At 34.1% G+C, this 26,639-nt stretch overlaps 3 protein-coding genes and 1 pseudogene across 3 annotated transcripts; 1 reads left to right on the forward strand and 3 right to left on the reverse strand.

Moving 5' to 3' along the window:
* Positions 1-1,405: 1,405 nt before the first annotated feature.
* LOC132043571 (probably inactive leucine-rich repeat receptor-like protein kinase At5g48380) lies at positions 1,406-3,497 on the forward strand (annotated as a pseudogene).
* A 103-nt stretch (positions 3,498-3,600) lies between these two features.
* LOC132043572 (protein ASPARTIC PROTEASE IN GUARD CELL 1-like) lies at positions 3,601-4,920 on the reverse strand. The gene has a single exon (XM_059434051.1). It carries the CDS (start codon positions 4,918-4,920, stop codon positions 3,601-3,603), a length of 1,320 nt encoding a protein of 439 aa, XP_059290034.1.
* Positions 4,921-6,008: 1,088 nt separating this feature from the next.
* LOC132043573 (aspartic proteinase CDR1-like) lies at positions 6,009-7,369 on the reverse strand. The gene is made up of 2 exons (XM_059434052.1): positions 6,583-7,369; positions 6,009-6,451 (listed from the first exon to the last, which is right to left on the reverse strand). The coding sequence occupies exons 1-2, from the start codon at positions 7,367-7,369 to the stop codon at positions 6,009-6,011; spliced, it is 1,230 nt and encodes a 409-aa protein (XP_059290035.1).
* Positions 7,370-22,369: 15,000 nt separating this feature from the next.
* LOC132043574 (aspartic proteinase nepenthesin-2-like) lies at positions 22,370-23,827 on the reverse strand. Its single transcript, XM_059434053.1, has one exon. It carries the CDS (start codon positions 23,825-23,827, stop codon positions 22,370-22,372), a length of 1,458 nt encoding a protein of 485 aa, XP_059290036.1.
* Between the last annotated feature and the right edge of the window lie 2,812 nt (positions 23,828-26,639).

Below are 26,639 nucleotides of genomic sequence, written 5' to 3' on the forward strand. Positions count from 1 at the left end.
TAGTAAAAGTCCGGGCTCAATGTTGTTTCTCGCGCAAGAACGAGTTGTAACGCTTATAGCTGATCAATATTGCCTGGCTTTTAAAGGATGGGAAAAAAATTTCACAGTAATAGGAACTAATCAACTCCAAGCAGTAGGATTAACTTTTTATACTTCACAGAACACATTGGCCTTTGACTTAGATGCATGTGAATGAGTTATAAAAAAGTTCAAATTTTGACAAGCTTAAAGGTTTATCAAAATTCAGTATAAAATTGAATATGTTTTATTTTATTCGATTTCTATCTCTATTCTTGAATGCTAAAAAAGTTAAATCTTATAGTACTCCCTTTGTCCCAATTTATGTGAATGAGTTCGGAGTAAGAGGATCAAAACACTTAATTTTGCTTATGATTGCAAGATACAGAAATTATACATATCTGTTGATATGTTTTCAACAGATCATCTACGTCTACTTTGGCACCTAACTGAAGCTAATAGTCAAAGCAATAATAGAAGGTGCCGTGGCAGACTTGCTTCTTTGAGTCTTTGATTGTCCTATTTAAGGTTAACAAATGTTTTCAAGCAACAATTTCCAAAAAAAATAATATATATATATAATTTCCATGTAGGGTCGGCGATGGGCTGCACCCAACGAATACGGCCAGAACCCGTAACTCATAAGTCACAGATAATTTTATTTGCTCCAAGGCTCACCCCCTCGCACTTACCAACCAAATTTTAGGAAAATCATTTTTCTCAAAAAACTATTTGTCGTGCCAAACATACCAAATAAATCATAAATCAAAATATTGCATTATAAATGGATACAAGGAAAAAAAAAAAAAAAACAGTTGGCAGTTGTGGAGTTAAGATGATGAGAAAAAACGTGTTGGAAATATTCTACCATTGATCCAAGTCAACTGCTGACCATTTGCATAATCAATTTGTAGATTACACATCTTGTAAAACCAATTAACTCAATATTTCTGAAAGAAAATTTTACACTAACACAATGTGCAGCTTCAACTTTCTTTACTTAGTCGTCCCATGTAACGAACCAGAATTCTCAACACAAATATATATAATCACTGATAGCCAAATAACAATATAACACTCAAAATACTGAATTACAATGGCAAATACTAAAATCAAGTAACCAAGGATAGAAATGAGAATAAGGATGAAAAGTTAGACTCTGTGAATGGGGATGAGAGGAAACAGACTTTTCTCAACAATATTCGCATAACCCCAATTGATCCACAAAGCACTATTTATCACTCAGATCCCAAACATAGCCGCTTAATATGGTGTTGGGCTGCTTTTGCCAATTGGTTAATACCGGTTGGGGCCCATTTATAACATACCATTTTTCGTACTTTGCAGCTTATCTCTAAGATGCAATGCGCTGGCAGACCCTTTTAATATGTTGGCTTCTTGGTCGAATTTCGACAATCAGATACAAGGTTTCATATGCAAATTTAGAGGAATAGATTACTGGAATGATGATGAGAACAGAGTTATTAGCATTACTCTAGCAAACATGGGACTAATCGGCGAGTTTCCACGAGGCATAAAGAATTGCTCTTCTTTAAGTACTCTTGATCTTTCAAACAACAAGCTAAATGGTACCATTCCTTCCGATATATCCAAATTAATCACATTCGCTGTAACTATTGATCTATCGAGCAACCAATTCTCAGGCGCGATCCCAGCTAATATTGCAAATTGTGATTTTCTTAATACCCTCAAATTAGATAACAATAATCTAGAAGGTCCAATCCCACCTGAAATTGGCTCGTTACATCGACTTAAGACATTTAATGTTGCGAACAACATGTTGACAGGGCAAGTTCCAAATTTTGCCAATTTTTCAGCTGAAACTTATGTAAATAATCCAGGACTTTGTGGAGGTCCTCTAGAGGAACGCGTATCAAACAGTCGTATTCTGTTTGTTTGTGGTTTTGTGACAGGTTGGTCGCTTTTCACTTTACTTTATATATATCTCTTTTTCTTCGGTTTACGTGGTGTAAAGAAGATACTTCTATTGATCAAGAAGAGAACAAAAGCAATGGTGATTGATGGAAGTGAATGGCCTGACAGAGAACAAGTAAACATTGACCCGAAGGTAAACATTTTGCTGGTTTGTACAACTGCTGTTTTTTCCCCTCTAGGAACATAGTATTCTGTCCGTTCTAGTTTATGGTACAGTATTTCCTTCTTAGCCCATAAAAAAAGAAGAAGGGTGGGCAGCAACTTTCTAATGTGGAAACTATTTAACTTAAAACTTCCATTTTATCCTTATGAGAAGCTTTGTAGTCACACAAGTGTTATGCCGCGTTTAAGACCACAAGTTTAGAAAAACTTCTTTCTTTCTTGAACTCTAACTGTAGTCAAATTATGTTACGTAAATTGAAACGGATGGAGTACTACATAATCAAACTGCGGTTACATAGAGGAAAAATAACATGCTAATGGTAGATATTGTTCTTTTCCACAGATTTTAAAGCTGGAGAAGATTGTTCCAAGAATGAGTTTTATGGAACTATCAAAAGCAACTTCGAATTTCAGCCAAGACAATGAAATTGGGAACGTAATGCTGGGAAAAGTGTACAAAGTACTGGTCAGAAATGTCTGGACAGTTGCCATAAAGAGGCTCCAGGTTTTAGAGGATTTGGAGGAAGAGTTTGCTCCGAGATCACAACTCTGGGTAGTTTGAGGCATCAGAATTTAGTGCCTCTAATCGGCTTTTGTTCTGAGAGGGACGAGCGACTTCTAGTTTATGAATACAGGCCTAATGGAGACTTACATGAGTGGTGACATTCAACCGACGACAAGGCAAGACTCTTGGACTTTGCTCTAAGGGTTAAAATTGCCATTGGCATCGCGAAAGCCTTGGCATGGCTTCATCATGGTCATGTTGTGCATAGTAACATAAGCACACAATGTATCTTGCTCGATGCAAATCTTGATCCCAAGATATCCAAGTTTTGGGATGCAGCACTGGCAAAACCAAATGACATAGGTTCTAACTTGAGTCTATCGCCAATGGTTGAGTCTTTAGACTTTACAACTTACAAGAAAGACGTCTATCGATTCGGGGTTGTGCTTCTCGAGCTTTTAACAAGGAAGGAATCTTACCATAATTGAGCTGTTCGAGTCTAAGTTTTTCCAGCAGCTCTTTTGCAAGTCCTCTTGATGTGGATACACTACTTTTAGGCCAAGGATTTGATGCTATGGTAATGCAGCTGCTTGAACTTGCAAGTAACTGCATGAAATTCATTCCTGATCAAAGGCCAACAATGCAAGAAGTGTATCAGACTGTTGCTGCGATTGCTCGAGTGGATGACCAAACCGGCGACGCTGAAATACCATTGCATGTGGACTAGAAGCAAAAGCAGAGCCACCATTATAGGTTCGGGTCGCTTTGGCTCGAACCCTGTATTTGTATTAAAAACACCTTTAATATGTATAAATAATCTATCCAGAATCCAGTAGGCGAAAACGATTAAGATAAATTTGCATAGAAATATTTGTAATCATCCCTTCATCAAATCAACTAATTAACTATCAAGTTGAGGTACAACTTTAGATTGCAACATATAATTTTCACAAAGTTACTCAATCACATGCATCTAAGTCAAAGGACAAAGTATTTGCTGAGGTATCAAAAGTTAATCCTACAACTTGGAGTTGACTAGCTTCTAAAATTGCAACGGAACTGTGCCATCCCAGAAAAGACAGACAGTATTTCCCATTAATGTTTACTACGAACCGATCTTGAGCTAGTAACAACAAATTATTCGGGTTTTCTCTGCCAAAGTATAACTTCACCACGGGAAATTTTGGTTCAGGACCACTCGGATCCGCTTCATAGCAAGTGCCGAAGGCTCCAGATGGATCAACCTCCGGAATATCTCGTGCTTCCATTCTGAATATGTTACGCAATAGAGTATAAAAATCTTGAGGAAAACGAGTAATAGTTGTTCCTGTATCCACAATGACCCCACCGGTCATGTCATTTCTAAAACTCCACACTGATGGGTTCAGTGGAATTTCCTTGTCGTTAATAAAAAATTTATAAAGGTTGACGAAATAAAATATAGGGAATCCGAAATTTGGTAATAGCTCTGCTGATGTTGTTTTTTTAAAGGGCGTTTTGTAGAAGCTAATTGTTGATCCTTTATGGGAAAAAAATCGTGGTAGACACAAGGACATTATGACTGCCTCAAATTGCGTTGGTAAAGAATATCCACCACTCATTCGTCTACGTCCGATTCCAGCAATTCCATAATATTCACCATTAAAATGTGGTGTTCCACTCGCTTGATCTTTGCCACATCCAAAAACAATCCTTACTGGATTTCGGTCTAAAACAAAAGTAATCACGTCATCTGCTATCCAGCCTTTTGTTCTTGCTCCATCCACGTAGCTCACATCATAGAGACAAATATTACCGAACGGACTACATCCATAACTTGGGGATGCGATTAAACAACTTTCACTTTGTACAATGCAATCAAGTCTTCGATATGTTTTCGAATTAGTTGAAACATATAATGGATCTTTTTGTTTGTAACACCTATTTCCCTTACATGGTCCACATTGCCACCACACTAAATCACTTCCAGTGTCTATTAGCAAGTAACTTTTAATTTGCTGAGTGCCAAGAGTAAAAGATGCAACATACGACCCACCATTTATGAAATGTGTACTTGTCGTTTTCGGAACCTTTTCACGGGCCCTACTCTCCTGTGCGTTGTGTGGCCTTGTCAGAGTTCTGTTTGCACCAATCGTGTTGCCATTTTCAAGAATCGATGCCAAATAATATGCTCTAGCTGGACAACGAGCAAGCCTACTTTTAAGTAACGAGTCGTAGCCTTTGAACTTTGACTTTTCAAATAAATCGCGATCGTAAATGGTAAAAGTATAGGATGGCATCGGAGGATCAAGAAGCTTAGTTGGATCAATCGAATCTTTTTTTTGGCTTCCATAATATAACTGGAGTTAAGGGGTGAAAAAGATTTTTCGTTGCCAAAAACTACAAGCAAAAGTGAGAAAATAATTGAAATCAAAAGATGAATATGGAGGAAATTCCCCATTGGTATAGAAGTTATTTTTCTAATTTCGTGATTTTGTGTGATATATTTCTTACCACTTCTTACAATCATCTATATACACTAGTTTATATTTCTAGACTCTAGTAACGTACCTTTTCTTAGTAACCTATTCAATATTATATGTCAAAATAGGAAGAAACATCAAAGTTAGATTATAGAGATTCAATTCTCTTTGGAAAGCAATAGTGTGAACAACAACTACAGACTGAATATAATTCCCAAGAAAGAGATTTCTTACCCTTTTTTCCCCAGTTTCCATAATTGCAAAAAGGATCAGATTTTGACACCTATTAATTTCTGACCAAAGTTGCACCATTGAAAGTTGTCATAAATTGAAATTGAAGCCTTTTTGTGGCGCCAATGCTTTTATAATGGCAATCACAGTGGCCACCAAACCCTTTTGTGGTGATTTTAGCGATCGCCATGAATAGGTTTACAACCTAAAATCAATCGATTAACTTTGCTTTTTTCCATCATATATTTCTCATCCTTTCCGGTCGCCTATTTAGAACGTCCCTTATAGGGTCTTTCATGTATGGATGGTATGTCTCACTAAAAGAGAAGGAAACCATAACATATCATATAACATAAAACTAGAAATCGGTAATTCCAAAGAAAACGTGGCCATGATAGTGAAATGTTGTTATAGAGGATGACTGTTATAGAGAAGTGTATTGATTTGATTTTCACGAGGTTCAAGTCAAAGAAAACATTTCAGCGCGGCCACAAGTGATTTGCATATCTTTAGGCCATCAGGACATCAAAATTGAAAATAATTTTTCGATAGAAGAATTTGAGATAAATTTACATTGAAATATTTGTCATCATCCCTTCATCAAATCAATAATAACTAATTATCAAATTGAGGTACAACTTTAGATTGCAAAAAATAATTTTTTTCATAGATACTCAATCACATGCATCTAAGTCAAAGGACAAAGTATTTGCTTTAGTATCAAAAGTTAATCCTACTCGGAGTTGATTAGCTCCAAAAAGTGTGACGGATTGCTTCCATCCCTCAAAAGCCAGACAGTATTTCCCACTAGTGTGCACCACGACCCGATCTTGTGTCAGTAACAACAAATTATTCGGGTCTTGCCTTCCAAAGTACAACTTCACAACGGGAAATTTTGCACTCGGATCCGCTTTATAGCAAGTGTAGTAATCATATAGAGGATCAACCTCTGGAATATCGTGAACTTCCTGCCTGAATACGTAACGGAATTCAGTATAAAAATCTTGAGGAAAAGAGGTAATAGTTGTTCCGGTATCCACAATAGCCCCACCGGTCATGTCCTTTCTATAATTCCACACTGATGGATTCAGTGGAATTTCCTTGTCGTTAATAAAAACTTTATAAAGGTTGACAAAATAAAATACAGGGAATCCGAAATTTGGTAATAGCTCTGCTGATGTTGTTTTTTTAAAGGGCGTTTTGTGAAGCTAATTGTTGATCCTTTGTCGGAATAAAATCGCGGTAGACACATGGACATTATGTCCGCCTCAAATTGCATTGGTAAAGAATATCCACTACTCATTTCTCTACGTCCGATGCCAGCGATACCAGAATATTCACCACTAAATTTTGTTCCACTCATTTGATCTTTGCCGCATCCAAAAACTATCCTTACCGGATTTTGGTCTAAAACAAAAGTAATCACGTCATCTGCTATCCAACCTTTTGTTCTTGCTCCATCCATGTATTTCATATCATAGAGACACTGATTACCGAATGGAGAACATTCAAAACCCGGGGACGTGATTAAACAACTTTCACTTTGTAAAATGCAATCGAGTTTTCGATATGTTTTCGAATTAGTTGAAACATATAAAGGATCAAAGTTTTGTTTGTAACACTTATTTGCCTTACATGGTCCACATTGCCACCAAACTAAATCACTTCCAGTGTCTATTAGCAAGTAACTTTTAATTTGCTGTGTGCCAAGAGTAAAAGATGCAACATACTCACCACCTAAGAAATATGTACTTGTCATTTTCGGAACCTTTTCACGGGCCTTACTCTCCTGCACGTCGTGTGGCCTCGTCAGAGTTCCGTTTGCACCAATTGCTTTGCCATTTTCAAGAATTGATGCCGAATAATTTGCTCTAGCTCGACCACGAGCGAGCTTACTTTCAAGTAACGAGTCATAGTTCTTGAACTTCGACCTTTCAAATAAATCGCGATTGTAAATTGTAAAAGTATAGGATGGCATCGGAGGATCAGGAAGCTTAGTTGGATCAATAGACATAAATCTTTCTTTGGCTTCCATAATATAACTGGAGTTAAGGGGTGAAAAAGATTTTTCGTTGGCCAAACTACAAGCAAAATTGAGAAAATAATTGAAATCAATAGATGAATATGGAGGAAATTCCCCATTGGTATAGAAGTCATTTTTCTAATATCTTGATTGTGTGAAATATGCCTTACCACTTCTTATAATCCTCTATATATATACTGTCATACCCTATTTTAACCAGGGTCAAAATAGTTTATAACATCCCGGGTAATTCCGGGGTTATTTAAAGTTAAGGAGTCGCCACCTAATTATTTATGGTGAATTAGGACACCTAAAGTCTATTTAAAGTTATTATCTAAAGTTGTTTTTAAAGTCTACGAAACCAAAAAGATCTAGGTAAGGGTTCTACTAACCTAGAGGGAAGGTATTAGGCATCCTCTAAGTTCCATTAACAATGATTAACCGACCGGACTTAAATTTAATTAAGCTAAGTGTAAATGTAATACTGTGAAAGAAAATAACTTTATAAGTGTTGTTAAAGTTATAAATATAATAATGTCATTTAAAATAAGACTTGTGAAAAAATATAATAGTTTGTGTAAAAGAAGAACTTTAACGGCTAATTTAAAATATGACTTATAAAGGTTGTTAAAGTTTTGAAGAAAGAATATAATGATGATATTAAAAAAAATACTTGTAAATATTTGTTAATGCTCAAATGGAAATACAATAATGTTATTTGAAAGAAGATTTGTAGTAGATATGCCAATTTGCATAAAAGGAAACTTTAAATACTATTGAAAGTAAATTTGAAGAAGAACGTAATAGATTTTAACAAATGTGAACTTTGACTAAAATAGTATTAATAAGATAGATGCAAACTAAATCTAGCTTTGCTGTTATAAGGATATGAATTTCTTTCTCTTTATTTTTATTGACTATATTTGATAAATCTTGAAGAAATGATTTATGAAAATCCTTGAATTCATGCTTGTGTATTAATAACGTTTTGGAGATTTAAGATACAACATGATTCTATTAACTCAAGATATATAGCTACGCTATTTGTAAATTAGCTATTCCAAGTAAATACATAAATATCAGATGCTATAAATAGTTTATCGTAAAAGGAATAAAACCTATAGAAATAATTGTTAGTTTTCTTTTAAATTAACTCTCATCATACTAATCTAATAATTCTACTAAGGTTCATCTAATCTAAGCAAATAAAACAACTAAAGTGTTAGTCATGTAATTGCGAATCAAACACATAAAATAATTTTTAAAAAAATGAAATAGAAGAGTAAGCAAAATTGATTTAAATGGGCTCAGCCCATTTCAGGGCTGCTACTGTTCACGCTGTTGAGCTTCGGCCCAGTGGGGTTTGATAGATTGCCTCGGGTGGCTGATGGGGGCTTGACTCGAGAGAGGTTTTGTTGGGCTTTGGCCCAACACCGAATGCGGAAGATGACGAGTCCCTCGGACTCGTGTACGAGATCATGCATAAAAGAAAGGAAAAGGATTAGTATGCGATCAAGAGACACGACTAAGCATATACAATATAAATTCGAAGGAGGGAATGGATTCGTATTGTTATGACCAATTCCTCTAATGAAGGAGATCAAGTGCAACCACACCACAATTTAGGAAACCAAAACATACATACGGACAGCATAGACATTATGGCAAAGTTTCCAAATGAGTGAATAATAATAAACAGACCACCCTAAACGCGGGCAGCGACATGACCCCAAAACAGCATAATTTTAGCTCAAAAAGAAGGCAGAAAATAATTCTAACAGTGTAGGCTCAAGCTAGAACAGTGAACAGCCAAACAATGCAACCTTAAATAACAAAATTCGCAGCAAAAAAAATGACATTTTGGACCAGCAACTAATTATAGCGGAAACAGGTTTCAACACAGTGACGGGTCTGGCAAACAGAGGGCCTTGTCCTAAGGTTAGCGATGCATTTTATAGTAAAACCATTTGTTCCAACTTCATATCATTTAGAAAACCAATTCACTATTTTGACACCATAAGTCAAAATGATTCCCAGGGTGAGTCCAAAATTATCTGGATTCGTGTCTAGATGGTCAGCGAGTATAATGAGCACTTGTTGGATATCTTCAGCAGCCAAATTAATCTAAAAGCAGTGTTTTCAACCTCAACATTCAACAATAATTCAGCTCAAAAACAAAACCGAAATTTAACCTAAATCGTGGCAGAAACTCAGTTCAAAAGGAGTAGTTTGTTATATCGTATTTCATAGTTCATACACCAAAACAAAGTAGGGCCAAAACGCTTACAAAAATCAATTAAAACATGTTGAACTCTAACAAAACAGAAACACAGAACTGAGAAAATGATTGGAGATATGAAGCACAAAAACAGAATTGAAGCAAGTTAAAGTATTAAGCATCATATTGAACAGAACCAAAAGGAATGAGGGAAATGGGAGGATTACTTTGGCTCAAATGACATATCGTTTGAGGATCCTAAAACATGATCTCTATTCGATATAACACTCCAGCGCACTCAACCAGATAAGAAAACAATTAAGCCAATTTCTATATCCATTCTTACATTTAACAAAATAAGAAATGGCCGAGGTTTCAGAAACATGAGTTTTACATGAAACTTGACATGGAACGTAATGTCTATTCGCAATTCTTCGGCTATAGCAGCCACACGAAATAAGAAGACACAGACATATTTTCTCGAATCATAAATAGTAATAACGGGGCATTAAGACATGGTTTCTATATGCTAACAGAATTTCGACCAACAGAATTTCAACAAGACAGAATACCGCATAACTAACACATCTCGAAAATCAAATTAAACTAGCAATGCATGAACATTATTTAAATATCGGCAACGTATCTCCAATTACACTAACACAGTAGGCTGTCTAAATTAACGAAAACTACTACTGAATCAATTCTCACAAAACTCATAAACAAACTAAATTACTAGAATGAAAATAAGCTAAGACGAAGAAGAGATTACCTTTTATGGTACAGTGAAAGGGGCGTCAAGGTCTCGAATCTACGATCGAACTCGACGAACCCGACCCGATAAAAACCGGAGATTTGAATGTAAAATGAAAGTAAAGCAATATCTTAACCGTATTTTAGAATGATGTTATGGCTATTGAAAAAGAACTCTTCCCCTTTTTTCGTATATGGTGACTAAAATGCATAAGGGTTTTCAGGCGGCTCCAAAAAAAAACTCCCCTTCGGCTGAATAATTAGTGATGTATTTATAGGATGATTTAGGGCTTTTTAGTCCTTCAAAAATGAGCGGTATTTCAAGTGATATATCCGTTTGAATTTCGAACCGAATCTTTAAAGTTTGATCTCTTTTTTCAGAAATTTCAGAGGTATTTTTTGGCCCTTTTCGTTGACCATGTTGTTGAAGAGGAGAGAAGGAGACGTTTACACGAAAATGGGGGGGGGGGGGGGGGGGGGCAAATATCTGCCATTGTTGAAAGTAGGCTCAGCTTTTACTGGTAATGGAGAGGAGAAGATGACGACAGTGCAGAAAAAAAATTTCACGAAAAAGGGATAACCAGCCTGTAATGGCGAAAGATTCACTGTGTTTTAGCCAAAAACGGTGGAGAGAGGGAGTGGAGATGACGATGAGAAGAGAGAGAGTAGAGAGAGGTGAAAGGGACGAGAGAGAGAGAGAAACGAGGGAGAGGGGGGCGGCTGAAGAGAGATGGAGAGGGAAAAGAAAGAGGGGCCTTTAGGTTTAGAAAATAAAATGTGTGGGCCGGGTCGTCGGGTAAATGGGTATTGGGCTGATTTAATCTTCTTCCATATTAATTATTTTTTGGGCTTCTAATTTAGTAACTAGTATAATATATATACTATGATGGTTAATGATCAATATGTAGAAAATAAAGGACTTGGTAAAGTATAATTAATTTAACGAAAATAAAGTGACGACGAACCCTTTTAAAATTTGTGATAAAGTAATACTATTAATATTGGTAGTAGAATAATGAAAATGAAAGTAATGATGGTAGTAGAAATAATAGTGAAAATAAAATATTTAGATTTAATTAATTTAAAAGCCCAAGGAAATAAAACTGGAATAAAGGAAGGACAAAATTGGGTGTCAACATATACTAGTTTATATTTCATGATTCTAGTAACCTACTTTTTTTTTTTTTTTTTTTTTAACTAGTAACCTATTCGATTATATGTCAAAATAGGAAGAAACATCACAAGTCAAATTATAGAGATACAATTCTCTTTTCTTTTGGTAACTAACTAGATTTGTTGCTCCCAAACGCACACGCAAGTATACGTGGTCGTACAAGTAATATAGACTGTTAAGTCCAGATATCGATCCCACAGAGACTTAGATTCTACTGTTAAACTAATTCAAATTTGAATGAAGCTATTCAAGAAAGTGAAAATCAAGATGTTTATTGTACTAAACTAAAACTGAAAATTAAACAATTTGTGATGGGTGTTTTTGTGACTGGGAATATCTTGACAAAGATTGTAAGAATTATCAGATGAGAGAAAGATCTAGGGTCATGGCTTTCGACAATCCAGTTGATCTTCGGACAATTCAACCTATTTTACTTCCTGGGTTACTAGTTGACGGGTTAATTATACTTTATGATATTCTCTCGAACTACTCACAAGCCTGTAGATGTTACTATAACGCCTATATCTCTATGGTCATCAGAGGTAACAAGAACGCATTTATTTCTCCGTATTCAACTAAGTAGGGCTAAAGGGTATATCTCTATCCTCAGTAGCGAAACGATTAAATTGAACAAACTCTATTTATTCTTATTACGTACGTGAATTCCCTTTCTCAAGTCCAATTCGCGCACCACAGATAGTGTCTAACTATTGGCCAGATAATCAAACAATTAAGATCAAGAATAAATAAGCAACCCAAAATATGAAAAATCAATAGATAATAATTGTCATCAAACCAACTTTCAAGTCTTTCGCCACAACCCTAGAATTAAGAAATTTAGCTACTCATGATTCGATCATAGACAAAAGAATTCATGAATAATCTAGGGTTGAAAAAGATGAAAAATAAAATAAACCTAGAGAGAGAAAATAGAACGGTGGCTTACAAGTCTTTGAATAATCCCCAGCACACCATTTTCAGCTAATAAAACGTCTATATATAGTCTAGGGTAAAAACAAAAAATAAGTAAACCTAATCCTAGTCGAACCGGGAAAGCTTGCGCAGAACCCCGCTTTCCTTCCGCATCGCGGAAGGATCGCGCAATGTACTGAGGCCTCCCGCTTTCCTTCCGCATCCATGGTAATGCCTGGAGCTGGTTTTGTCCGCTTTCTTCACGCGATGCGGAAGAAAAGCGGACCCTTCAGTCGAATTATTTTCCTTTTAGTTCGTCCTTTGTGGTCTTCGACTCGACACCTCGTCTAATCGTCGTATACTCCAAAATCAATCACTTTAAGCACAGTTTTCCATCGTTTGTCATCATCGTACCTATACACATGAAATATAACGACATAAGTTCAAATACGATAATTGCATCATGAATTAAGAGATAAAAGTCATAAGAGTAGGATGTAAATGACACAAAACATGATATTTGTGCCAAATATCAAGATTCAAGTGTCTTTGGAAAGCAATAGTGTGAACAACTAGAAACTGAATTATATTTCCAAGAGAGACAGAGATTTCTTACCTTTTTTTTTTCTTTCCTTTTTCCATAATTGCAAAAAGGATCAGATTTTCACACCTATTTATTTTGGGTGAAAAATCATTTACACTCACTTATTTTGCTTTACAAATCAAACTTATCGAAATTGACTATTTTAAATTCCTATTTTACCTTACATTATCTACCATTATCTTTTTTTTTTACTTCTTTAAAATCATATTTTTTAATCTATGTAACAAATTTACCTATAGAAAAAAAATATTATTTCTGAGGTAAAAAAGCAAAGGGAGAGAAACTAATGAAATATTAAATATATAAGTTAATGAAGTTCCACAATGAAATTATTGAGAAAAATAAGAAAATTTAATTTTCTTAATAACAATCAAAACTCTAATATCTATTTACACAAGTGAAAAGAGCAGAGAGTGTTAACTTTATGAGCATATTTTAATGTAGGTATTATAAAAGTAATTAATTAAAACAGAGATAGATTTTATAACAAACTCCTAAAAAATTTATCTATTTATATTGTACGTAAATTTTAAATATAATTTCTAAAATATTGCATTAATGACAATCAAAATTTGTTTATCCATGTGGACATTTGAGAATAAGAGAACTGAAACTTAAATACGACACACATGCATAAACATACATACAAACATACTTAGTACATGTAATATTAAGACCAATCGTAAATAAAAAATAAAAAATAAAAAAATTAAAAAAAAAAAAAAAAACATATATATATATATAGTGTTAAATTTTTTAATAGATTCATAAAAGTAATGAACTTAAATAATAATATTTAATAACATATAGAATTATTTAAATTATAAGTAAATACCTAGGTTAAAAATAAATATTATTTGAGGTTGCATACAATAGTCCCTTGTGGCCTGACTCTATTGCTTTTCATAAAGTTCAAGTCAAAGAAAACATTTCAGCGCACCTCACAAGATTTGCACATCTTTAGGCCGTCAGGGCATCAAAATTTAATACTCCCTCTATCCCAATTTATGTGATGTAGTTTGACTGGACAGGAAGTTTAAGAAATAAATGGAGACTTTTGAATCTTGGGGTCCAAAATTGATGGAATATAGGCATAAACAATGGAAGCAAATAGCCGGGAGCAAAACTTGCATGTAATATAGACTACACATAATCAAGATTTTAATCAAACATAAAATTGATACTTATCTCTAAAGTGTGATCGCGATCGCAATTCGAACCTTCAAGCATCCACGCGATCTTTCTTCATTTTACGGTCTGCAGTCTTCAGCTATTAACCTAAGTATTCTATGAACTAGAAACCCGAGTGATGAGTATTGCAGCTAGGAAAAGTTCTTTTTTTTAAGGCTGAAAAGCCTTGTATATATAGCCACATTTTTTGGGGCATAAAACTCCAGCAAAAACGTGTAGACTTTTCCTTGCCTCCTAAGAATATTATTTTCCCTGTTCTAGAATATTCAGGCATAGCAGGCACCACAGATTTAATAACGAGGCTTCCTATTGATAAGTTGGTATTTTACCAACTTATCTCTTCTTTAATCTTAGATTTTTGCTATGTTTGATTGATAAAGTAGTGCATTTAATATTGTTTACTTCTATTTTACAGGTTTATGTGATTTATAGCCTGTTTGGCCAAGCTTATAAAAACAACTTATTTTAAAAAGTATTTTTTTCAAAAGTACTTTTGGCTAAAGGCAGTTTGTGTTTAGTCAATTAATTTAAAAAGTACTTTTAAGCAGCAATTAGTGTTTGGCCAAGCTTTTAAAAAGTGCTTCTAAGTATATTTTTCTCAAAAGTACTTTTCAAAAAAGTGCTTTTGGACAAAAGCTATTTTTTTTAGCTTATGAAAAACTGTTTCTGCTACTCCCCAAAAGCACTTATTTTCTCCCAAAAGCTTGGCCAAACACCTCACTTTTTTTAAAATAAGCACTTATTGAAAAAATAAGTACTTTTGGTAGAAAAAAAAAGCTTGGCCAAATAGGCTATTAGAACTGATCGGAAAAGAAACCAAATGAAAACAAGTCAAAAGAGGCCAAGTCGAAGAAAACGAAAAAAGTGGCTAAATGTGGAAAAATGGGTCAGATCTACAAATCTGAAAATGTGGGGCTGTTTTGGTCATATTTTAATGTGGGAATATTGGGAGCTATAAGAGCATGACTTGGGAGAAATTATTTTCATCTTTGGCCATATTTTTAAGCTCGAGGAGCTAGGGTTCATCAACCAACACTTTGGAAGAGAAGATTAGAGCACTTTAATGAGCGAACTCTTAGCCTTTCTTCAATTCCTTGTTATGTATTGAATATTTAAGTGTGTGGTATTTTATTCTTTCACTTGAATCTTTTTTATGAGAATATTCATTATCAAGTGTTGAATTAAATCTCTTGTTTTGCTTATGTATTGAATGATTTTTATTTCTAATGAAGTGGGTCCTTGTTTCTTTAATTAATCTTGTTCTTTAGTGTTTATTAAAGGATTAGCTAACCCTAAGACTCGCTCATTTACTTCGATTTGAGCTCGAAAAATGAAAATTGAGGTTGGGAAAGATTAATTAACAAGGATTTGGGGCTTTAAACCTCATCTAATAACTTGAGCTAGGAATAGAAAAGTTAACTTGAGATTTAATTGGTTGTGCTTAATATCACACTCTAAGGCTTGGAAAAGCTTAGGGTGAAATTCATTGATTTGGTTGGAAGACTTTCGATGAGATTTTAGAAATATTTATTTATTAACTTAGACTCGCTCTTAGTTGTAAAATCATAAAATATGTTTGATCGTTACTTGAGAGTTCCTTGTATCCATGCTTGTGGCCATTGATCATTTTACTTGCTTTCTAGGTTAGTTTACATTTTCGCATAAGTTAGTTTACATTTTCGCATAAGTTATAATCTCCCTAAAAAAAAAAAATCAAAATATATCAAGTGCTTGGCTCAGCGTAGAAAGTGAAAATCTCTTACTTGCTTGATCGCCTTTATATTGTTCTCTGTGACTCATAATTGGGTAATTATATTGCATACGACCGTGTACACTTTCTCACTTGAGGAGTGGATTTGGACGTTATCAATTTTGGCGCCATTGCCGGGGAATACGGTCTAGAAATTTACCAATTAGTGTAAAACTCTACTTTTAGTCTTTATTTCTCTTCTTACTTTTTTGTTGTTAATTGTGTTAATTCAGGTGAAATGACGGATACCGATTCCGATGATGGCATGGTGGAGGAGACTGGGTATGCAGCCGCTATCTGCCCACCTCTGGTCTAAGGGAACACGAGTTTTCATGTAAATAACACCATGTTGCACCTGCTCAACACTAAGGGTGTATTCAGAGGTCTACCTACTGATGACTAAAGGACACACATACTAGTATATAATATATTTAACTCTTTATTAAGATTGAATAAATAATTGTTCTATAATAAATACTATATCCAAACACATGGTTAATAGTATATATCCCAACAATTTCCCACTTAGACTTTTAACCATGACAATTGTTAGAATATACCATATCTAAACGCATAGTTAATGACATATACCCCAACAAAAACAAGCCAAACATATTTGTGTGGTTATAAATGTTACAACAGGCTTTTCCATCTGATATACTAGAACACATCAAATCAGAGCTTTTCATTGATCAATTGCAAGGTACTTGGGACAAGCCTTGGTGGATGCCTACTAGTACAGGTAAATTTACAGTCAATAGTGCTTGGGAATTATTGAGACAGAAAGACCAGGTGCAAGAGGATTTTAAGCAACTATGGATCAAGGGAATTCCAAATAAAATGTCTTTTTTTATGTGGAGATTGTGGAAATTCAGGATACCTACTGATGACATCTTAATGGGAATGAGAATTGCAGTTGCTTCTGGATGCTACTGTTGTAATACTTCTCATCAAGAAATTGTTCAACATTTGTTCTTGACAAGGAATTTTGCATCAGCTATATGGAAAGTATTTATGAATGCAGCAGGAGTACAAATAGCTTTAGTTCAACATTATCTAGTGATTAGAACATGGTGGAAAATAAAGTGTGGGGAGAAACTAAAGCCAACTCTACAAGCTGTGCCAACAATAATTATCTGGAATTATGAAAAAGGAGAAATACTATTAAACATAGGGGCAATGTTAGCTTCAGAAGAGTAGTCCATGAGATCAACAATAACTTGTATTATTTGTCATACCCTATTTTAACCAGGGTCAAAATAGTTTACAACATCCCGGTAATTCCGGGGTTAATTAAAATTAAGAGTCGCCACCTAATTATTTATGGTGAATTAGGGCACCTAAGGTTAATTAAAGTAATTATTTAAAGTTAATTTATTTTTAAAGTCTACGAAACCGAAAAGATCTAGGTAAGGGTTCAACTAACCTAGAGGGAAGGTATTAGGCATCCTCTAAATTCCATTAACAATAGTTAACCGACCGGACTTAGGGTTAATTAGGCTAAGTATAAGTGTGACATTTTAAAGTTTTAAAAAAAATAACTTATAAATATTGCTAAAGTTTAAAGTAAAATGGAATAATGTAATTTAAAATAAAACTTGTAGAAAGTATGATAATTTACTTATAAGTAATAGTTTTTGAGATGAGATTTTAGTAGTCTTGAACTTTGGATAAACTATATTATATGAATATAGCAATGTAGAAAAATTTAGGTGTATAAATAGGATTCAAAAAAGAAGTGAGTTTTCTTTCTCCCTTTTTACTATTATTTTTTATTAACTATGCTTAGCTAAAAGTCTACGTAATTGATTCAAACTTGAAGAGTTATTTATAAAATATACTTGAATTTGTACTTGCATATTAATGATGTTTCGAAATTAAGATAATAGGAATATAACTCCTTTATTCGAAAATATGAATTTATACTGTCAATTATTCTAGAAGTGAATATTATGGATACTATAAATAACTTAAACATAAAAGAAGAAATTGAATCTTATGGGATTAATTGTTGGTTCCCTTTCTAAATTAACCACCCCTTATACTAACACTAATCCACTAATTCTAACAAGGTTCATTCTAACTAAGAAAACCAAAATAAATAAAAATGTTAGTTAACACACAAAGTAAATAAGAGAGGGGAGAAAAAATAATTAATGGGCTCAGCCCATCGTGAAACTACTGCTGCTATCGCCATTGTTGTGGGCCTCAGCCCAGAATACATTCCTTGGCTGTAGGTGGCTGACCGGACAGAGGGTAGAAATTTTGTTAGGCCCTAGCCCAATGCCGAATGCAGGAGGTGACGAGTCGCTTGGACTCGTATACGATAGTCATGCATAAAATAAAAGAAAAGGGATTAGTAGACAATCAACGGACAATGTCAAACATACAAAATGTAAACTCAAAAGGGCACTTTAATAGGCAAAGTTTAATAGATTGTTCATAATGGTCAAACAGAACATTACATCGTAACCATTTTCCTTATCACAAGAAGAAAAACAAACCAGCAGCATTTGATTGCACTAATAAGCATACGAAAACTTAAAGTCCCCTGAAATGTAGCGTGCAAAAAAAACAGATGGTGGGCGAGAACCAAACTAACACTAGTTCCACAGCCAAGAGCGAGCTCAACAGTATCCTATGGGCACTTAGCTGAGACACTACTACACACGCAACACATTGGGACATGGACAAATTAAAGCTGAAATATAAGCCTGAGTTATGCCTAATGTCATTTAAGCAACATGATTATTTGGAGAAATAGCATAATGGCTTCCCTCACTTTTAGTTACCTCTTAACCCGAACTTAAATTCCTTCAGAACAGCACACCCCAGACCAACAAGCTAACACCTCTTTAAGATTAGACTAAGATGAACCAACATAGATTCATTAACAGTTTAAGACACTCAGGTAGAGTTAAACAATATTATTTGAAAGCCATTTCAGGCATGTTCAGACAGGTTTATACAGAGTTAGACAGGCTTAAGCATAATCAGACTTCATTCGATCATATTCTGGCACCTTGATCACATCTTAAGGCTTGTATAAGCATGTTTAGACATTATTAAGTCGTGTTTGGACCAACTATAACTCTTTACTTAATCTAGCTATGACCTATACAATCGGCATGATAAAAGAGCAAGCATGTTCAGATCAAATGTGGGTTATAAATTCTCAAATCAGTGTACTTGAACCAATAAACCAACAAATCTTCTAGACCAACTCAAATAAGTTACCACAGTTTCATCTAATTTAAGCTGGTAAAAGTCCTGTAATCCAAGCAGCAGTGATTAAAAGGTTCAAACAAGATTAAACAGTACCACTAGAGGTCACTCAAGTCACTTATGTTGAGTCTCACAGTCAAGCATCACTCACATTAGGTAATTAAGCCATGATTCAAGCAAATATTTAAAAGAGACAGTGAAATTTAAGATACCCTCATTAGCAAGTTACACAACCCAAGTTAGGACTCAAACAATCATGTGGCAGTCCATTGGTCATCTACATAACTAAAACAAGTCTCCTATTTAAGTGTACTGTCCAGAATAAATCATATCAATCTTCCATAAAATTGAAACAAATGCCAGGACAATAATCATGCTTAAGCAACTAATATTTTAAACTAAACAAACTATTGACTGGGCACACTACATCACAGTCAAGAAAGATATAAACTAAAATAGCAAAACATGATAAAATGTTACCTTTTGTGTGTGCAGTGAAGTGGGACGTCGAGGTCTCCGATCTACCCTCGATTTAAAGTAATAAGCGGACTAAAAGAAAAACAGTAACCTACTTGGTGCTTCAAAAATAATTGTTTCAAAATACAGTTGTTGGAAAATGTAGATATTTTCAAAGGGGTTTTTTTTTTTGGTCGAGTGAAGGTACTCTCTCCTCCTTCTTTGGATCAAAACACGAATATTTATACCGTGATTTCTAGGGTTTTGGGTTTTTGTTTTGCTCCAAGTTTTGGGCGGGATTTTGAATGACTTTGAAGCTGGTCAAATGGACCCGTTATCTGCATGTGATTGCTGCAGATTTATCCCAAAAATGGATCGATTTTCTCTGCCCTTTGGAGGTTTGTTGTGTTTGAAGCGGAAAAATAGAAGGCCCTCTCTCTGTCAACGACAGAGCAAAGCAGAGGTAGGGACGTTGTTATGTGGAAATGGGAAGTCAAGTCTGTGAGGGTGAAAGGGGTTTGTATGTTAGCCGAAAATGGAGGAGAGAGAGGTGAGAAAGACGAAGGAGAGAGAGTGAGAGGAGTGTAGGAGGAGGCGGCTGAGAAGGGTTGAAGAAAGAGAGAGGATTAGGTTTTGTTGATGATTTGTTTGGGAAGGTGGGCTGGACCGGGTCGGGTCGGGTAATGGGTTCAAAAGGTGAAATTTCGCCGAAAATTTGTTAATGTTTGTCCGTCGGGTCCGAAATGTGGGCTCAATTTTGACGAATTGGGTTGCAAATCATGAATCTCTTCCTCTCTCGTTTTAATTACCCCGGGCTTCTAATTTAATGACTAGTAACTAATACAATATATATTACGCGAAGACAAATAATAATTAGTATGTAAAAGATTTAATAAAGTAAAAATTAATTTAACGAGTACAAATTCTAAAATGAAATGATGACGAACCATTTAAAATTGTGATCAAGTAATGAAAGTAATGTTGATAGAAAATAGTGAAGATAGCAGTACAAATAGTAGCGAAAATAAAATATTTAGATTTAATTAATTTAAAAAGCCCAAGGAAATAAATTGGAATAGAGGAGGGACGAAATTGTGTGTCAACATTATTTTGCAAAGCAAAGATATCCCTGGCTAAGGGACATTCCTTTCCTCTGGCCAGATATGATTGATTACTTGGAGAGATATTAACTAGTTATGTTGACTATGGTGGTTTACTGGAAAGCTCCTAAAGATAGATGGTTCAAATGCAATACAGATGGGGCATCTAGAGGTAACCTTGATCCTAGTTCTTATAAATTCTGTGTGAGGAATGGGCAAGGTTATATCGTTTATGCTCAACGTGAGGTGATTGGAGAAACAACTAATATAGTTGTTGAGGCAAGAGCAACTCTGGAGGGTTTGAGGTATTGTGTCAGGCAAGAAATCCATCCACTAATATTGGAGACTGATTCATTACTCTTACAAAAGGTGGTGGATGGCATATGGGAAATTCCATGGTGTACCAGCTCAGAAGTGGACAAAATTAAGAAGCTGAAAGATCATTTCAATGGCAAACTTTTTAACTAACTTGGCTTTTGATTTTGCAGGTACCCAGCAATTCTACAATTTCTCTGAACTGCCTAGTGCAGGGAGGAGAATTATCAATTTGCATAAGTAACAAATCCCAAATCTGAGAATTAGAAGTATGCAGAACAGAGGAAACAGTGATGAACAAGTTTGACACTGAGACTCAGGTATGAACATATCTCCAATGTGTGGTATTAGCCTTTGGCTCAACGTATTGAGGATTTTTTCATACTAGAGGACCAGGTCTTACTGTCTAGTCACTAATTTAAGCTCTATCATGTGAAAGTTGGAGTTCTTGTTCGCTAATTTTCCTGAATATGCACGAAACTAGAGTAAAATCTTGTCGGTGATACTTAGGTTAGTCTATAGTCTGAGATATACTCCTGATGGTAAAAACCATGTCCTTCGTGAGAGCATTGAGGGGCATATAAGTGGTGATAACCAAAGATTTTAGACTACTACTTACACATGACAAATTAGATTTATGGTCTTCATATTTGGGAGCCTAGTAAGTCAGATTTTCCAACTGGTTTATCAGATCAACACAAGGAGAATCCAAACAACAAACACAAAGAATAGAAAATGAATTTCTTCAATCTTGCAGTGAAGAAGTAGCTAAGAAACAGAGGATACTCATCAAAGTTTTTTTAGCTCTAAAAAATTTATTAAAGGGAGATGTTGCAGAAGACTCCCCGGAGATCAAGCCACTAGCTGAGATGTTCGAAGATTCGTGGATCGGCAACCAGAGAAGATGATCGGACTTTGATCTAGATTTTTCTATTTCTTGGTATGTGCTGAGTTTTCTTTCCCCTTTTGTTTTCGTTATTTGTTCAAACATTGCTGATGAGTTTTAGTATATTAATAAAATATATGCCCACTAAGTATTACTTAGTGGTTAATTCAAAAAATCTCGTTAAGTATAAAAGGTAAAGTTTAAATTTAAATTATTGTCAAATAAAGAGATGTTTCATTCTTTTTGAGACTGACTAAAAAGAAAAGTGTGTCACACAATTTGGGACAGAGGGAGTATAAATTTTGGATAAAAGAATTTGAGATGAACTTGTATAGAAATATTGTAAATCCCTTCATCAAATCAATCAAAACTAATTATCAAATTGAGGTACAACTTTATATTGCAACATAAAGAAATTTTATAGATACTCAATCACATGCATCCAAGTCAAAGGACAAAGTATTTGCTGAAGTATCAAAAGTTAATCCTACACCTTGGAGTTGATTACTTCCTAAAATTGTGACTGATAGATGCCATCCTAGAAAAGCCAAGCAATATTTCCCTCTAATGTGCAGCACAACCCGATCTTGTGTGAGCAGCAATAAGTTATTCGGGTCTTGCCTGCCAAAGTACAACTTCACAACGGGAAATTTTGGTTCAGGACCACTTGGATCCGCTTCATAGCAAGTGTCAAAAGCTCCAAATGGAGCATCCATAGGAATATCTTGTACTTCCTGTCTAAATATGTAACGAAATTCAGTATAAAAATCTTGAGGAAAAAGGGTAAAAGTTGTTCCTGTATCAACAATGACCCCACCAGTCATGTCATATCTAAAATTCCACAATGATGGGTTTAGTGGAATTTCCTTATCGTTTATAAAAACTTTATACAGGTTGACGAAATAAAATGAAGGGAATGCAAAATTTGGTAATAGCTCTGCTGATGTTGTTTTTTTAAAGGACGTTTTGTGGAAGCTAATTGACGATCCTTTCTCGGAAAAAAATCGCGGTAGACACATGGACATTATGTCCGCCTCAAATTGCGTTGGTAAAGAATATCCACCACTCATTCGTCTACGTCCAATGCCAGCAATCCCAGAATATTCACCACTAAAATGTGTTCCACTCGTTTGATCTTTGCCACATCCAAAAATAATCCTTACCGGATTTTGGTCCAAAACAAAAGTAATCACGTCGTCCGCTATCCAACCTTTTGTTCTTGCTCCATCTCCGTAGTTAACATCATAGAGACACTGATTACCGAACGGAGTACATTCATATTTTGAGGACTCGATTAAACAACTTTCAATTTTTACAACGCAATCGAGTTTTCGATATGTTTTCGAATTGGTTGAAACATATAAAGGAGTTTTTTGCTCATAACAACTTTTGGCCTTACATGGACCACATTGCCACCAAACTAAATCACTTCCGGTGTCTATTAGCAGGTAACTTTTAATTTGCTGAGTGCCAAGAGTAAAAGATACAACATACCCACCATTTATGAAATGTGTACTTGTCGTTTTAGGAACCTTTTCGCGAGCCCTGCTCTCATGCGGCCTCATCAGAGTTTCATTCGCACCAATTGCATTGCCATTTTCGGAAATCAATGCCAAATAATTTGCTCTATCTTGACAATGAGTGATCCTACTTTCAAGTAACGAATCGTAATCCTTGAACTTTGATTTTTCAAATATATCGCTATTATAAATGGTAAAAGTATGTGATGGCATCGGAGGATCGGTAAGCTTAGTTGGATCAATAGACATAAATCTTTTTTTGGCTTCCATAATATAAGTGGAGTTAAGGGGTGCATTGCCCAAAGCTACAAGCAAAATTGAGTAAACAATTGAAATCAAAAGGAGAATATTGAGGAATTTCTCCATTGGTATTGAAGTATTTTTGTTCTTTCTAATTGCTTGATTAGGTCTGAAATTACGTCTAACCTGCTTACAATCATCTATATATACTAGTTTTATATCTAGGTACCTATTCAATTTAATGTCACATTAAGAAACATTAGATCTAGTTAAATTACAGTGATTGAATTAGCATAGTATGTACAACTATAAAAGTAATAATTAGCTCTCAGTTTAGCCAATATTAAAGATTTTCCCCCTTTTCCCCTTCTTCCTACAGTGGTAAAGAGGATCAAATTTTGACATCTCTTTATTTTTTGTCAAATGAATAAAATATTTCTTTTTCAGGAACATCAATTCTAAATTGACAACATGAAATCTCACGATAAGATCATTTGATAGCATTCACCTACTGTAATAACTTTTTACTATAACAGACAATTTTTTTTAATTTAATTAATTTTTGTGTTATCTATAACGACTTTGTACTTATCACCGCATCACCATTATTATTATGGTGCACCTTCAGGAAAAAAATCACCTCTCTATAATCTGTATCATTCTTCCTAAAGTATCTACTTATAGTATTTTTATTTTGTAATAGTTAAAAAAATAATTTATTAACTATTAATTTTATTGGCCCCACATATTTAATATATTTATAAGTCCCAACGAAGAATCTGGAACCAAAAACTCCTGTGAATTTTAGTATCTTTTGAGATTTCAAGTTGAAATGATTTTTTTTTTTTTTTTGCTTTTATAGCATAAAAATTTGAAAAAGCAATTGTTAGCGTAATTCTTTGTCTTTGATAATCAAATAATATCTAAGTATCAAATGTTATTATATGTCTGTAACATTCGATCGCTATAACAGGCAAAAATATTTCGGACATACGAGAATATTATAGAGATATTTGAATGTATTCACATTTTTAGAAGAATCAATTGACTAGGTAAGGTGCGTTGAGTGTTAACACACCATTCAGTTTATTCAAAAATAAGATACCCAACTTTCTACACATATATGATTGTTATGATATTGTCTTTAAATATAAATACTAAATAGCCATGTAACTTGCTTTCTCAGCATTTATATATATATATATATATATATATATATATATATATATATATATACATGGGGAACAGAGACAGATTTTCAAATAATTTTCCCAGTAATATATATATATACATACATGGGGAACAGAGACAGATTTTCAAATAATTTTCCCAGTAATAGCAGCATTGGTCTATATTGTGCAATTGTGCTCGATGAGGAACCAACACTGGTGTATATACCTAGTGGTACAAAATATGACCTTTCTCCCCAATACCGTGTTTCATTTGGCATTATATGAGTACTGTTAGACGTATCTATAACGACGTCGTTTTTCCGGATATTGGTTGGGTGCTAAAGTGAAATAATGCCGTTATGAATAACATATAATATAATATAGAGTTAAAAATCGGATACAAATAAAACTTGTCCGCTATAGAGAAATAGAGAGATTTGACTATGTATTGATTTGCTTCGTCACAAGGTTCAAGTCAAAGTAAATATATCGGAGCGTGCATACCTTTAGGCCATCAGTGCATCAAAATTTGAAATAATTATTAGATAGAAGAATAAGATGAATTTGTATTGAAATATCTATAATCATCCCTTCATCAAATCAAAACTAATTATCAAATTGGGGTACAACTTTAGATTGCAACATCTAGAAATTTTATAAATACAGTCAAACCTCTCTATAATAGCATGGTTGGGTCCGAAATTTTTCAGTTGTTTTAGAGAATGGATGTTATACACCTATAACAGCATTGACATTTAAATAATATTTCACTGTTATTGGCAAAAAAGATGTATAAAATCTAATTTTCATTTTTAATTGTCAAATTCTAAGCTTAATCACACTTTGTATAACGAAGGAAAATTGAATATATATATATATATATATATTTAATGATATATAAATATATATATATATATATATATATTTTTTGTCATAAATAGTGCATTAAATGATCAAATATTTGATCAAAATTTCTATTTATTATTGGTAATCATAGATATTCTATTTTTATAAAGATGGTTAATTAATTATATTACCAAAAAAAGAAGATAGTTGTTATATATATGGGGGTAATTTTACAAAGAGTATACTGTTATAAAGTTGGTTGTTCTTTGTTATAGGTAAAATCTTTGTTATAGAGAATTAAATATAACATAAAAAATCTATTCTGAAAAAACTTGGCTGTTATATAAGAGGTGTTGTTATATGCGGATACTTTTATAGAGAGGTCTGACTGTATATATATTATCTAAGTCAAAGGACATATCAACTTTAAGTATCAAAAGTAATCCTACACCTTTTGATTACTTCCTAAAATTGCGAGCGATGATGCCATCCCAATATAAAGCCGGACAATCATTTATATTAATGTGTCAACCCGATTTCGATTTTTAAAGTTTTTCGGATCTTTTACATAGTTGTAATTATGTAAAAAGTACTGCAATCACAATTTTTGTTGTTGAAGTAGCTCTAATTTATCTAAACCTTTAAGGGAAAAAATAGTTTGTACTCCAAAAATTATATTTCTATCGAGCCAACGATTTGAACAGAGTTTCAACAATTTGCTGCTATACAACACGAACATGTAATTGTAAAGATTTCAGTTTATTCCAAGTTAATTAGCTTGCTTAAGTTCCCTTTATTTATTTGTCTTAATTTCTCAAAAAAGATGTAGAAAATAGAAAAAAGATCCATAATAGAAAAAAGATCCATAGCCCTTCTTTTTCTTTCTGATTGAAAATAAGGTGATTGAGACGTGACTTGCT

This window comes from Lycium ferocissimum, unplaced genomic scaffold, assembly GCF_029784015.1.
Source record: "Lycium ferocissimum isolate CSIRO_LF1 unplaced genomic scaffold, AGI_CSIRO_Lferr_CH_V1 ctg2593, whole genome shotgun sequence".
NCBI classification, from domain to species: domain Eukaryota; kingdom Viridiplantae; phylum Streptophyta; class Magnoliopsida; order Solanales; family Solanaceae; genus Lycium; species Lycium ferocissimum.

Excerpts from the sequence above, each read along its gene's own strand:
- LOC132043574 (XM_059434053.1), bottom strand. The coding sequence starts at position 23,827 with ATGGAGAAATTCCTCAATATTCTCCTTTTGATTTCAATTGTTTACTCA.
- LOC132043573 (XM_059434052.1), bottom strand. The coding sequence starts at position 7,369 with ATGGAAGCCAAAGAAAGATTTATGTCTATTGATCCAACTAAGCTTCCT. Across the intron at positions 6,452-6,582 it reads GGCGGACATAATGTCCATGT|TTTTTATTAACGACAAGGAA; the intron begins GTCTACCGCGAT and ends ACCTTTATAAAG.
- LOC132043572 (XM_059434051.1), bottom strand. The coding sequence starts at position 4,920 with ATGCCATCCTATACTTTTACCATTTACGATCGCGATTTATTTGAAAAG.